At 45.4% G+C, this 13,884-nt stretch overlaps 1 protein-coding gene across 1 annotated transcript; it reads right to left on the minus strand.

Moving 5' to 3' along the window:
* Positions 1 to 411: 411 nt before the first annotated feature.
* On the minus strand, positions 412 to 10,459 carry LOC145339792 (RNA guanine-N7 methyltransferase-activating subunit-like protein). Its single transcript, XM_080184322.1, has 3 exons — positions 10,358 to 10,459; positions 6,648 to 6,803; positions 412 to 2,594 (listed from the first exon to the last, which is right to left on the minus strand). The coding sequence occupies exons 2-3, from the start codon at positions 6,800 to 6,802 to the stop codon at positions 2,429 to 2,431; spliced, it is 321 nt and encodes a 106-aa protein (XP_080040448.1). The 5' UTR covers position 6,803; positions 10,358 to 10,459; the 3' UTR covers positions 412 to 2,428.
* Between the last annotated feature and the right edge of the window lie 3,425 nt (positions 10,460 to 13,884).

Genomic DNA, 13,884 nt, shown 5'->3' on the forward strand with positions numbered 1-13,884 from the left:
AAGTAGGGGAGTCTAAAACTAGAGGGCATAGGTTTAAGGAGAGAGAAGAATTTTTTTCACACAGTGTGGTGATTGTCTGGAACAAGCTGCCAGAAGCAGTAATAAAGATGGATACAATTTTGTCTTTTAAAAAGCATTTAGATAGTTACATGGGTAAGATGGGCATAGAGGAATATGGGCCAAACATGGGCAATTGGGACTAGCTTAGGGGTTTAAAAAAAAGGACAGCATGAACAAGTTGAGCTGAAGAGCCTGTTTCCATGCTGTAAACCTCTATGACTCTGTGTCATTTCAACAATAGTAATGATTTATCTCAATACTTTCCAGCTGGTACTATAAAGACCTCATGTTCTCCTGACTAATTCTAAACTTTAACAGCTTTGTATAATAAATGGAATTAGGCTTTAGAAGCAGACTCAAGACCTATTTATTTGTATTTTGTTCATCATATTTGAAAGAAACAGTGTGTAAAAATACAGAAACAATCAACAGGGAATATTCAGTATAAACTAGTCTTCCAGTGTCTGTCAGGTCTTGGAGGATCAGTTAGTGTGGACTGAGGCACTCCAGCAGTACAGGCAGAGGAAGTGCTTCTGATGGTGCTGGGAGCAGCCAGGCTCAATCAGGATGTAGCAGGGATGTAACAGGGATCAGAGCCCACAGTGGGGAAAATCATCCAAGTTCTCATGATCCTGGCTGGTATCAGCAGAGCTTGTGTCTCACTGTGATTTTGCCTGGTCAAATTACCTGTGTTCTGTCAGAGTGTGACAGGATAGTCTAGTAAATGGTAATAGTAAATGCACAGAGGTGAATTAACAAGTGTTAAAAGTCCAGTTATTCAGAGTTCCAGTGATGGTGAGTGACTGCTGCCCTTTGAACCCATCAGTCCAGTGACATTTCCAAGCAGTGACATTCCAACGGATTACAGCTATATTGCAGGTGACAAAAGTGAAGAAAATGAAAAACACACTCCTACTCTAAAGAGAATTTTAAAGACTTTACAAACTTTTAGCCCCTGTTACTGAGAAAGATCCACAACACAAGCCTTCAGTCACAAGTTGCTTTGAGCGAATGGTCAGTTGGACCAACTTGAAATAATCTTGGATTCAAATATCAACTTCAAAGCAACAAGGCAACTCAACAGACAGAGCAGAGCGATACTGAGCTATGAAAACACCAAGACTCTGATAGTGAGAAAGTCAATGAACATGCACCACTATCTGCTAACATTCTGGTGGGAGGAAGAGAGTTTCCCATTATCCTGAGTACATTTCATTGAGACCTTTCAATTTTATCAACAGATCAGTTTCAATGAGTCATTATTCTATGTACCCACTGACCCACTCCTGTCAATCACAGCCACTACACTGACAGCTCAACATTACAAAAACACTTTGCTAAAATCAACTGTACTCCAAATAACTGAACATCACAACTGTCTACAACATAAAGAAGAAAAATGTTTTAAAATAAATTCAACGCATCAGCAAAAGTAAAGAAATTGTAATTGCAGAGACAGAGCTAAAAGCTATGGTTTGAAATAGTAACTGATGCCACATTATATCAAGAGTGATAATGGATTAAAGGCAAGGCTTCACACATCACCCTTCAACCACAGAATCTTTGACGAATGTTCAGTGGATCTAGGTACAAATTCTCAGTGAAAACTTTGTAACTTATAACAACATCCAGACATTTCTGCAGAGTTCCAAACAATTCAAACATTTGTATAAAACACCAGAGCAAATCAAAATCAATAAACTTTCAACAGAGTAACAGAGGGTAAAGTTGAATTGAAGAGATTCACAGCACAGAGATTTTTAAAGAACCAGAAATTTTTCTCATGGCTATCTGCTTTTTGCAATTCCAGAAATGTAAGAAACAACTAATTCTCTTACAAATTTAATCCTCTTTGCCTGATTCTCTTCACACTGTGCTATCTGAAGTAGCCAAGGAATGGACAGTTTTTTCTGTGGAGTAACAAGACCCAGTAGAGGGAACTGAATGAGTGGAGATTAACTCAGGAAGGATCCAGCAATTTTGTTTAATCACATACTCCTCCCGAGGAAATCCTTACGGATTTTATTCAGAACCAGGTTCAACTAATCACAAGAAGGGGACTAAGCTGGTGATTCATGTCTCCCTGGCAAGGGCATGCCAAGATTTCAACACCATTCCAAGACAACATATTTTGACCAAATATACAATTGGTTAAGCAAGAACCATTACCCATGAGTTCCTAGACTGTTCAGGGAGAAAATAACCCATCATCTGCCGCACAACTATAACTCCCCCCAAACTACCAATCTAACTAACGGCAGGAAAACAGATGACAAGAAGCCCTCTTTAAAATTAGAATCCATTTTCCTATCTGATGTTAGTTATTGTGATGTTTTAAACTGCTGACTGATTGGACCGTGGCTCAGTGTCAGTAGCGATGGTGGTTATATTGCCAGTGTGAATTAGAGCCTTGACTGTAAGGTTCACAAGAACCCTGGTGGTGATTGTAGCCACGAGCTCTCCCTTGCCACTGACGGTTATTGGACCAGTTCCGGCCATCGTCCCGGCCTCTGTATGATCGGTAGTCTTGTGATCTAAAAACAAGAAAGGTAAAAAATCTCAAACTGATGTTGAATCTAGCTTTCATCACTTTGGAGTGATTTAATTTGTTGCTGTCACTGGAAAAGGAGAATATTCCCAAATGCTGCAGTTGTTTTCACTTTTCCAACTCATTACAATCATTCTCCCCAAGATAATTATTCACCTTTAAGAGTTCATCAATTATCTTCTTACTCATGGCCAGATGCAGCAACACTGGCCTGTCAGGTACACAAGGATGGAGAGTTCCACCCACACGTAAGCTATTCCATTCCCTCCTTGCCTGAATCATGTATAGCTGATAAAGATTTCCAGGAAAAATAATTATGTTTTCTGACTCATCTGTCTGATCGAGTTAAGAGATTTTCTCTTCCATTTACTGCTATTGATTTGGGGATCGTAGTACATTCCCACTAATGAAACAATCCCTGTTAGACAGGGTGGGGGTATAGTGGTGATGTCACTGGAGATTTACTAAGCCAGAAGCGCTGGGGACATGGGTTCAAATCCCACCACAGCAGCTGCTGGAATTTAAATTCAGTCAATAACTCTGAAAATAAAAAGCTATAATGATGACCATGAAACCATTGTTGATTGTTGTAACAACCCACCTGGGGCACTAATGGCCTTTAGGGAAAGAAATTTGCTATCCTTAACTGGTCTCATCTACATGTGACTCCAGACCCACAGCAATGTGGCCGATGCTTAAATGCCCTCTAAAATGGCCTAGCAAGCCACACAGTTGTATCTAACTGCTAGAAAGTTGGTGAGCAATGAAACCGATGGACCAACTAACATCGACCTGGAGTCTGGAAACAACAACGGCAAACTCAGCCCTGTCAACCCTGCAAACTCCCCCTTGCTACCATCTGGGCATTAGTGCCAAAATTAAGAGAGCTGTCTCACAGATTAGTCAAGCAACAGCCTCACATTGTCATATGCACAGAATCATACCTTACAGATAAAGTCCCAGACACCACCATCCTTGTTCTGTTGGTGGGACGGGACATATCCAGGAGAGGTGGTGGCACAGTGGTACACAGTCGGGAGGGAGCTAACCTGTGAGTCCTCAATACCCACTGAGTCTCATGTCATCAGGTCAAACATGGGCAAGGAAACCTGAGAATTACCACATACTGTCCCCCCCTCAACTGATGAATCAGCACTCCTCCATGTTGAACAACATTTGGAGGAAGCATTGAGGGTGCCAAAGATACGGAATGCGGAATGTACTCTGGATGGGGACTTCGATGTCCATCACCAAGAACGGACCAATAGAATCATTACAGACCAAACAGGCCGAGTTCTAAAGTCCTAAAGCTGTTAGACTGGCTCTATGGCAGGTAGAGAGGGAAGCCACAGTAGGGAAAAACTTTCTTGACCTCATCTTCACCAAACTGCCTGCCACTGATGCATCTATCCATGACAGTATCGGTAGGAGTGACCATCGCACAGTGCCTGTGGACAAGACGTCCCTGCTATATGAGACAGATTTTGAACAGATCTAACAACTCAAGATTGGGCATCCATGAGACGCTGTGATCAACAGCAGCAGGACTGTACTCAACTACAATCTATAACTTCATGTCCTGGCATATCCCCCACTCTAGCATTACCACCAAGCCAGGAGATTCATAAAATCAAAATACTGTGGAGGCTGGAAATCTGAAATAAAAGCAGAAAATGCTGGATAAACTCAGAAGGTCTGGCAGCATCTGTGAAGCGGGAGAAAGAATTAATGTTTTCAGTGTGTGATTCTTCAGAACCGAAGACAGATGGAAACACGTCCTCTCCACAAACGCACATTCACTCCCTCCACCATCAATGCACAGTGGCAACATTGTGGACCATCTACAAGATGCACTGCAAGAACTCACTACGGCTCCTTAGACAGCACCTTCCAAACCCAGAACTTCTAATTGCTGAGGACAAGGGCAGTAGATGCATGCAAGCACCACCACCACCTGCAGGTTCCCCTCCAAGTCATTCACCATCCTGACTTGGAAATATATCACTATTCCTTTACTGTCACTGGGTCAAAATCCTGGAACGCCCTTCCTAACAGCATTGTGGATGTACCTACACCACATGAACTGCAGTGGTTCAGGAAGACAGCGCACCACCACCTTCTCAAGGGCAACTGGGGACGGACAATAAATGCTGGCCCAGCCAATGATGCCCACATCCCATGAAAGAATAAATATATTGTTAATCTTTAACCATATGTCCTGTTCTGTCTGAACTACTTCTATGTTTCGGTGCCTGACTTCAACAAGTATTACCTCCTTTACAAACATCAATACATAGAAACATTGAAAATAGGTGGAGTAGGCCATTTGGCCTTCAAGCCTGCATCACTATTAAATATGATCATGGCTAATCACGCACTTTCAGTATCCCATTCCCGCTTTCTCTCCATCCTTCTTGATCCCTTTAGCCACAAGGGCCACGTCCACCTCCTTCTTAAACATATCCAACAAACTGACTCCAACAGCTTTCTGTGGTAGAAAATTCCACAGGTTCACAACTCTCTGAGGAAAGACATTCTTCCTCTTCTCAATCCTGAATGGCTTACTCCTTACTCTTAGATTGTGACCCCTAGTTCTGCATTTCTCCAACATTGGGAACATTCTCCCCACACCTAGCCTGTCCAAACTCATCAGAATTTAGGACATAGAACATAGAACACTACAGCACAAACAGGCCCTTTGACCCATAAGTTGCGCTGATCATATCCATACCTACCAGGCCTATCTATAACTCTCAATCCCATTAAATCCCATGTACTCATCCAGAAGTCTCAAAGACCCCAGCGAGCTCGCCTCTACCACCACCGACGGCAGCCGATTCCACTCACTCGCCACCCTGAGTGAAAAACTTACCCCTGACGTCTCCTCTGTACCTGCTCCCCAGCACCTTAAACCTGTGTCCTCTCATAGCGACCATTTCAGCCCTGGGAAATAGCCTCCGAGAATCCACCCTATCTAAACCTCTCATCACTTTATAAACCTCTATCAGGTCACCTCTCAATCTTTGTCTCTCCAGGAAGAGATCTAGCTCCCTCAACCTAAGGCGTGCCTCCCAATCCAGGCAACAGCCTTGTAAACCTCCTCTGCACCCTCTCAACAGCTTCCACATCCTTCTTGTAGTGATGAGACCAGAACTGCGCACAGTACTCCAAGTAGGGTCTGACAAGGGTCTTATAAAGTTGCAGCATTACTTCCCGATTCCTAAACTCAATCCCTCGATTAATGAAGGCTAGCACACCATATGCCTTCTTGACCACATCCTCCACCTGCGAGGCCGATTTAAGGGTCCTAGGGACCCAGACCCCAAGGTCCTTCTGCTCCTTAACACTGCTAAGAGTCCCACCCTTGATATTGTACTCCTTCATCCCACTGGACCTGCCAAGATGGACCACTACACATTTATCCGCGTTGAAGTCCATCGGCCACTTCTCCGCCCAGTCTTGCATCCTATCTATGTCTCGCTGCAACTTCTGACATCCCTCCAGGCTATCCACAACACCACCAACCTTCGTGTCGTCAGCAAACTTACTAACCCATCCCTCCACTTCCTCATCCAGGTCATTTATGAAAATGACAAACAGCAAGGGTCCTAGAACAGATCCCTGGGACACTCCACTGGTGACTGACCTCCATGCAGAAAAAGACCCATCCACAACCACTCTCTGCTTTCTGCAGGCAAGCCAGGTCTGGATCCACAAGGCAACAGCCCCTTGGATCCCATGCCCTCTCACCTTTTCAAGAAGTCTTGCATGGGGGACCTTATCAAACGCCTTGCTGAATTCCATGTAAACCACATCCAACGCTCTTCCTTCGTCAATGTGTTCAGTCACATTTTCAAATTTAAATGTTTCCATGAGATCCCTTCTCAATCTTCTAAATTCCAGACATTTTCCTTACATTTTTACATTCCTTTCCATACATTTTCCTTCTTTCTGACTGACATTTCTAAAGTCTGATACCCCACACTGACGGAAACACTCTCATTGTATTAGCAAGGATCTGTGGCTGCTCTTTACACACCTGAGATTACCACCTGTCCGGACCCTCCAGTCCTCTACAATTGGTGGTGGATCCGCTGGACATTTCACCATCTCCTGATACTCCTTGTCAGCAGCAGTGAACCGATGAGCAAACATTTCCTCATAATTAGGAACGGTTTCTGCTTCATTCGACATTCTGAGCAATAAAAGGGCAGGTTAAACATTAGGAGAAACAGATTCTATTTGCTTTAAATCTAAACCTTGTGCAGAGACTGTGGATATAAGGCTCATCTCATGTAATACACAGCTACAGATCCCAATTCCAAATTCAATCATAGATCAGGCAATTGGAAGCTAAGCAATTAGTTCCAGAACTTATGCGTAAAGGGAAACTGGGAAGGATTCTCAGACTGGATCTGGACTGTGTGACTGCAATCACATCATTCCTATGCACCAAGTACATATTCACCGAGATCGTGAGATGAAGACAATAAAAACTCAGTATTGGCTCAAGAGAATAGGGTTGGCATTATAAAAAGGATTAAAAAAATGGATAATTGTGAGTGAGTGCCATACTATTAGTGCAGAGGGAGTGCTGCACTGTCCATATTGAGGGAGTGCTGCATTGTTAGAGGGTCAGTACTGAGCCAGTGCCACACTGTCACAGGGTCAGTACTGAGGGAGTGCCGCACTGTCAGATGGTCAGTACTGAAGGAGTCGGCACTGTCCGTACTGAGGGAGTGCCGCACAGTTAGAGGGTCAGTGCTGAGGGAAGTGCCACGCTGTCGGAGGGTCAGTGCTGAGGGAGTGCCGCGCTGTCGGAGGGTCAATATGATGTGGAGATGCCGGCATTAGACTGGGGTCAGCACAGTAAGAAGTCTCACAGCACCAGGTTAAAGTCCAACAGGTTTATATGGCAGCACCAGCTTTCAGAGCCTCAAGCTCCTTCTTCAGGTAAGTGAGGACTTGTGTTCACAAACAGGGAATATAAAGACACAAACTCAGTTTACAAGATAATGGTTGGAATGCGAGTCTTTACAAGCAATTAAGTCTTAAAGGTACAGACAATGTAAATGGAGAAAGGGTTAGACACAGGTTAAAGAGATGTGTATTGTCTCCAGCCAGGAGAATTGGTGAGATTTTGCAAGCCGCAAGTGTTACAGATAGTGTGACATGAACCCAAGACCCCAGTTGAGGTTGTCTTCATGTATGCGGAACCTAGCTATCAGTTTCTGCTCAGTGATTCTGCGTTGTCATGTAGGCTGCCTTGGAGAACGCTTACCCGAACGTCAGAGGCTGAATACCCATGACTGCTGAAGTGATCCCCAACTGGAAGGGAACACACCTGCCTGGTGATTGCTGAGCGGTGTTCATTCATTTGTTGTCGTAGTGTCTGTATGTTTTCCCCAATGTACCATGCCTCAGGACATCCTTTCCTGCACCATATCAGGTTGAAAATGTTGGCCGAGCAGCAAGAGTACCGTGTACCTGATGGATGGTGTTCTCACGTGAGATGATGACATCCATGTCGATGATCTGGCACGTCTTCCAGGGGTTGCTGTGGCAGGTTGTGTGATGCTGTGGTCACTGTTCTCCTTAAGGCTAGGTAGTTTGCTGCGGACAATGGTCTGTTTGAGGTTGTGCGGTTGTTTGAAGACAAGAAGTGGGTGTGTGGGGATGGCCTTGGCGAGATGTTTGTCTTCATTGATGACAAGTTGAAGGCTCTGGAGCAGATGTCGTAGCTTCTCCACTCTAGGGAAGTACTGGACGACGAAGGGTATTCTGTCCGCCGTGTCCCATGTTCGTCTTCTGAGGAGGTTGGTGCAGTTTTTTCTGTGGCACGTCCAAACTGTTGATCGATGAGTTGAAGACCATATCCTGTTCTTATGAGGGCATCTTTCAGCATTTGCAGCAATCCTCCTCATTGGAGCAGGTCCTGTGTATACGGAGAGCTTGTTGTAGGGGATGGCTTCTTTAACATGTTTAGGGTGGAAGCTGGAGAAGTGGAGCATCATGAGGTTACCCATGGGCTTGTGGTACAGTGAAGTGCTGAGATGACCACCCTTGATGGAGATGCATGTGTCCAAGAATGCAACCGATTCTGGAGAGTAGTCCATGGTGAGTCTGATGGTAGGATGGAACTTGTTGATGTCATCACATAGTTGTTTCAATACTTGTTTGCTATGAGTCCAAAGGAAGAAAATGTCATTGATGTATCTAATGTATAGCATTGGTTGATCCTTGCAAGGATATAGCATCCTTGCTCTCATCCCATGTACTCCCTGCGTTGGAGATTTCTACTACCTCCTGAAGATACACAAGGCCAACACATCTGGCCGTCCTATCGTATCAGGCAAAAGGATCCTGTGTGAGAACCTCTCTGGCTACGTCGAGGGCATCCTGAAACCCATTATACAAAGAACCCACAACCTCTGTCATGACGCTACAGACTTTCTACAGAAACTCAACACACATGGAGCAGTTGAACCAGTAGCACTCCTTGTCTCAATGGATGTCTCGGCACTCCATACCAGCATCCGCCACGATGATGGCATTGCTGCAACTGTCTCAGTACTCAATGCCAACAACTGTCAATCTCCAGCTGCAATTCTACAACTCATCCGCTTCATCCTGGACCACAATGTCTTCATCTTCAACAATCAGTTCTTCATTGAGACACATGGAACAGTCATGGGGACCAAATTCACACCTCAAGATGCCAACATCTTCAAGCACAGGTTCGAACAAGACCTTTTTAACCGCACAGGACCTTCAACTGATGCTATACACTAGATACATCAATGATATTTTCTTCCTTTGGACTCAGGCGAACAATCATTGAAACAACTATACGATGACATCAACAAGTTTCATTCCCACCATCAGACTCACCATGGACTACTCTCCAGAATTGGTTGCATTCTTGGACACACGCATCTCCATCAAGGACAGTCCCCCAGCATTTCACTGTACCGCAAGCCCACAGATAACCTCATGATGCTCCATTTCTCCAGCTTCCACCCTAAACATGGTAAAGAAGCCATTCCCTATGGGACAAGCCCTCCATATACACAGGATCTACTCAGATGAGGAGGATCGCAAAGCCACCTACAGACGCTGAAAGATGCCCTCATAAGAACAGGATATGGCGTTCAACTCATCGATCAACAGTTCCAACATGCCACAGCAAAAAACCGCATCAACCTCCTCTTTAACTTGTGCTTAGCCCTCTCTCCACTCACATTGTCTGCACCTTTAAGATTTGATTACCTGTAAAAACTCGCATTCCAATTATTTTGTAAATTGAGTTTGTGTCTTTATATGCCCTGTTTGTAAACAGAACTCCCTCTCACCTGAAGAAGGAAGCTGAAGCTCCAAAAGTTTGTACTACCAAATAAACCTGTTGGACTTTAACCTGGTGTTGTGAGGGTCAGTACTCAGAGAGCACTACACTGTCAGAGGATCAGCGCTGAGGAAGCACCGCAGTGTCTGAGGGTCAGTACTGAGAAGGTGCTACACTGTCAGAGGCTCAGTACTGAGGGAGTGCTGCACTATCTGAGGGTCAATACTGAGAGTGCCACACTGTCAGAGGGTCAGTACTGAGGTGGCACCGCACTGACAGAGGGTCAGTACTGAGGTGGCACCGCACTGACAGAGGGTCAGTGCTGAGGGAGCGCCACTCTGTTTTGGGATCTCAATCACATTTGTTCTCCAAACTGTCTAAGGGCCGGGACCAGGAACCAAACTCACCTCCTCGCAAAAACGGCTCACTTCCGGTTGCAGCAACAAAATCCTTCCCGGGTAAGCGGCACTTCCGGTCCCTAGAAACCAGGCCTCAAAATAACGTTCCGCGCTGGACTCTCCGACAGTGCGGCGCTCCCTCAGCACCGATCCTCTGACAGTGCGGCACTCCCTCAGTACTGACCCTCTGACAGTGCGGCACTCCCTCAGCACTGACCCTCTGACACTGCGACACTCCCTCAGCACCGATCCTCTGACAGTGCGGCACTCCCTCAGTACTGACCCCCTGACACTGCGACACTCCCTCAGTACCGATCCTCTGACAGTACAGCACTTCTCAGCACTGACCAGGCCTCAAAATAACATTCCGCGCTGGACCCTCTGACAGTGTGGCACTCCGTCAGTACTGACCCTCTGACAGTGCGGCACTCCCTCAGCACTGACCCTCTGACAATGCGGCACTCCCTCAGTACTGACCCTCTGACAGTGTGGCGCTCCCTCAGCACTGACCCTCTGACAATGCGGCACTCCCTCAGTACTGACCCTCTGACAGTGTGGCGCTCCCTCAGCACTGACCCTCTGACAATGCGGCACTCCCTCAGTACTGACCCTCTGACAATGCGGCACTCCCTCAGTACTGACCCTCTGACAGTGTGGCGCTCCCTCAGTACTGACCCTCTGACAGTGCGGCACTCCGTCAGTACTGACCCTCTGACAGTGCGGCACTCCCTCAGTACTAACCCTCTGACAGTGCTGCACTCCCTCAGTACTGACCCTCTGACAGTGTGGCACTCAGTTTTGACCCTCTGGCACTCCCTCAGTATTGACCCTTTGACAGTCCAGCACTCCCTCAGTACTGACCCTCTGCCAGTGCGGCACTCCCTCAGTACTGACCCTCTGACAGTCTGGCACTCCCTCAGTACTGACCTTCTGACAATGCAACATTCCATCAGTACTGACCCTCTGACACTGCGGTACTCCCTCAATACTGACCCTCTGACAGTGCGGCACTGAACCTCTAACAGTGCAGCACTCCCTCAATACTGATCTTCTGACGGTGCAGCACTCTCTCAGCACTGACCCTCTGACAGTGTCGCACTCCCTCATTACTAACCCTCTGACAGTGCGGCGCACCCTCTGTGCTGACTGACAGTGTGGCGCTCCCTCAGTTACTGACCCTCTGACAGTGTGGCACTCCCTCAGTTACTGACCTATGACAGTGCGGCACTCCTCAGTTACTGACCCTCTGACAGTGCAGCACTCCCTCAGTACTGACTGACAGTGTGGCGCTCCCTCAGTACTGACCTCTCTGACAGTGCAGCACTCCCTCAGTACTGACCCTCTGACAGTGCGGCACTCCCTCAGTTACTGACCCTCTGACAGCGCGGCACTCCCTCAGTTACTGACCCTCTGACAGTGCGCTGTTCCTTCAGTGCTACACTGTGGGCTGCAATGCAGTAAGTATTGTGTTGGATTGTTTGTGATGATTATGTGCTGAATATTAAGACAGTGAGCCCTTCCCTGGCTTCCAGCATTTGTTCTTGATTTTAACTAATGATGTTGATCTCAAACAGATTCTCATTGCTCCACATGAACCTGTGAATGATTTCCACATTGGGTTTACTCACTTGTTTATCTTGTGAGCCCATGGCAGAAGTTTGCAAACCTGTGGCAAAATCTAATATGCTGGCTGAACCAGGCAGAGTTTCATATCTCAGGCCAAGACAGCAACACAAAATGTACAGATTTAACTGCAATGGGGAAAATTTTTACACTGCCATGTTGGCTTATGTGTGACCATATGCTGTCCGACCTTCATCACTGACAGCATGTGGTACTGTACAATCAGAGTATGCAAATATATGCAGTTGGATGGTGAAGGTTTATCCAGAGACATGGGCTCTATTCTAATCATAGAATCCTTACTGTGCAGAAGGAGGCCATTGGGCCCATCGAGTCTGGACCAATAACAATCCCACCCAGGCCTGATCCTCCTAAACCCACATATTTGTCCTGCTACTCTCTCTAACCTATGCATCCTGGGACATTAAGGGGCAATTTAGCATGGCCATCTAACCTGCACATCTTTGGATTGTGGGAGGAAACTGGAGCACCTGGAGGAAACCCACACCGACACGGGGAGAACATGCAGATTGCACACAGACAGTCACCCAAGCCGGTCCCTGGAGCTGTGAGGCAGCAGTGCTAAGCACTGTGCCACTGTGCTGCCCTCTTCTCAGAGGCTGGCAGATTTGTTGAGATTTTCCAGCATTTTCTGTTTTACATAAGAACATAAGTTTTACGTATAACATCCCTCATTTAGCAAATTGAAAGTATGTCAATTCTGTCAGAGATTCATATTGGATACAAAATGTTAACCCTGTTTCTCTACAGATGCTGCCAGACCTGCTGAGATTTTCCAGCACTTTCTGCTTTTCTTTCCAGATTTCCAGCTTCCACAGTATTTTGTTTTTATTTATGATGTGGAGATGGTGTTGGACTGGGGTGGACAAGATGAGAAGTCATACGACACCAGGTCATGGTCCAACAGGGAAATGAGATGAAGGAGCAATGCTCCAAAAGCTTGTGATTTCAAATAAACCTGTTGGACTATAACCTGGTGTTGTGTGACTTCTCATCTTGTTTTTATTCAAGCATCATGTCTCCTTTTTTCTTTTTCATCATCTGAACTTGTGTCCTACATGACAACTTTCTGAACAATGACACAAATTCTCGAAGCGTAACAATAACTTTTCAGTCAAACCTCTTTCACAATATTCCAGTTTTCACTGTGACATTGACAGATTAGTCAGATGTTCCTTCACTTTCTGCTTGGACTCCATCCCTTACTAAACAAACTGAAATAAAATCTGCAAGAGAACTCAACAAATCATTATTTTCCTAACATTCTCTGAGTCAATTTCTTTAATTGCCAATGTCAGGTAGGTTAAGTGTATCACAGTCAGATGTAGTTTCAGTCTTTTGTTCAGTATTTCACTTTCTGAGCTGCTATTTCCCTGTTTCTTCATCTGGTATAAAGTGAACTTCTGATTTCTGTTTTACTATTTAACTGTTATATCCTTTCTGATACTCATCAATATGTCATTTGATGCTTTTCACTGATCCACTCTAATTACAAACATCATTAATAGGAACTTCAAACCAGAGAGCAGTGTTTTGCCTTACAGCCTTTTGTTTCAAACAGAATTACAACACATAAAACTTCACATCTAGGCACATACTGTGTGTCGAGATTTGCTATTTATCAGCATAAGATCACATTGCTTTAAATCATAAATCATTGTTCCTAACTGCTTTTGGATTTCATGTTCTGTCACTAAATGGTACAAAATATTCATATTGCTTTGGTGGTCTCCTCTCATTCTGTAGACTGCCTGCTACTTGAGGACCTCTGGTCGTCATGTCAGGGTTAGTGTTGTTGTCATTTCCTCGGGACCTAATGTTTTCCCCTTTGGGTAGCAAGCTGTCTGTATGCACATCAGCATGGCTGGCGCGGAATATTCTGGATCACTGGA

Source organism: Carcharhinus amblyrhynchos, unplaced genomic scaffold, assembly GCF_965287045.1.
Source record: "Carcharhinus amblyrhynchos unplaced genomic scaffold, sCarAmb.v2.hapA scaffold_673, whole genome shotgun sequence".
NCBI lineage: Eukaryota > Metazoa > Chordata > Chondrichthyes > Carcharhiniformes > Carcharhinidae > Carcharhinus > Carcharhinus amblyrhynchos.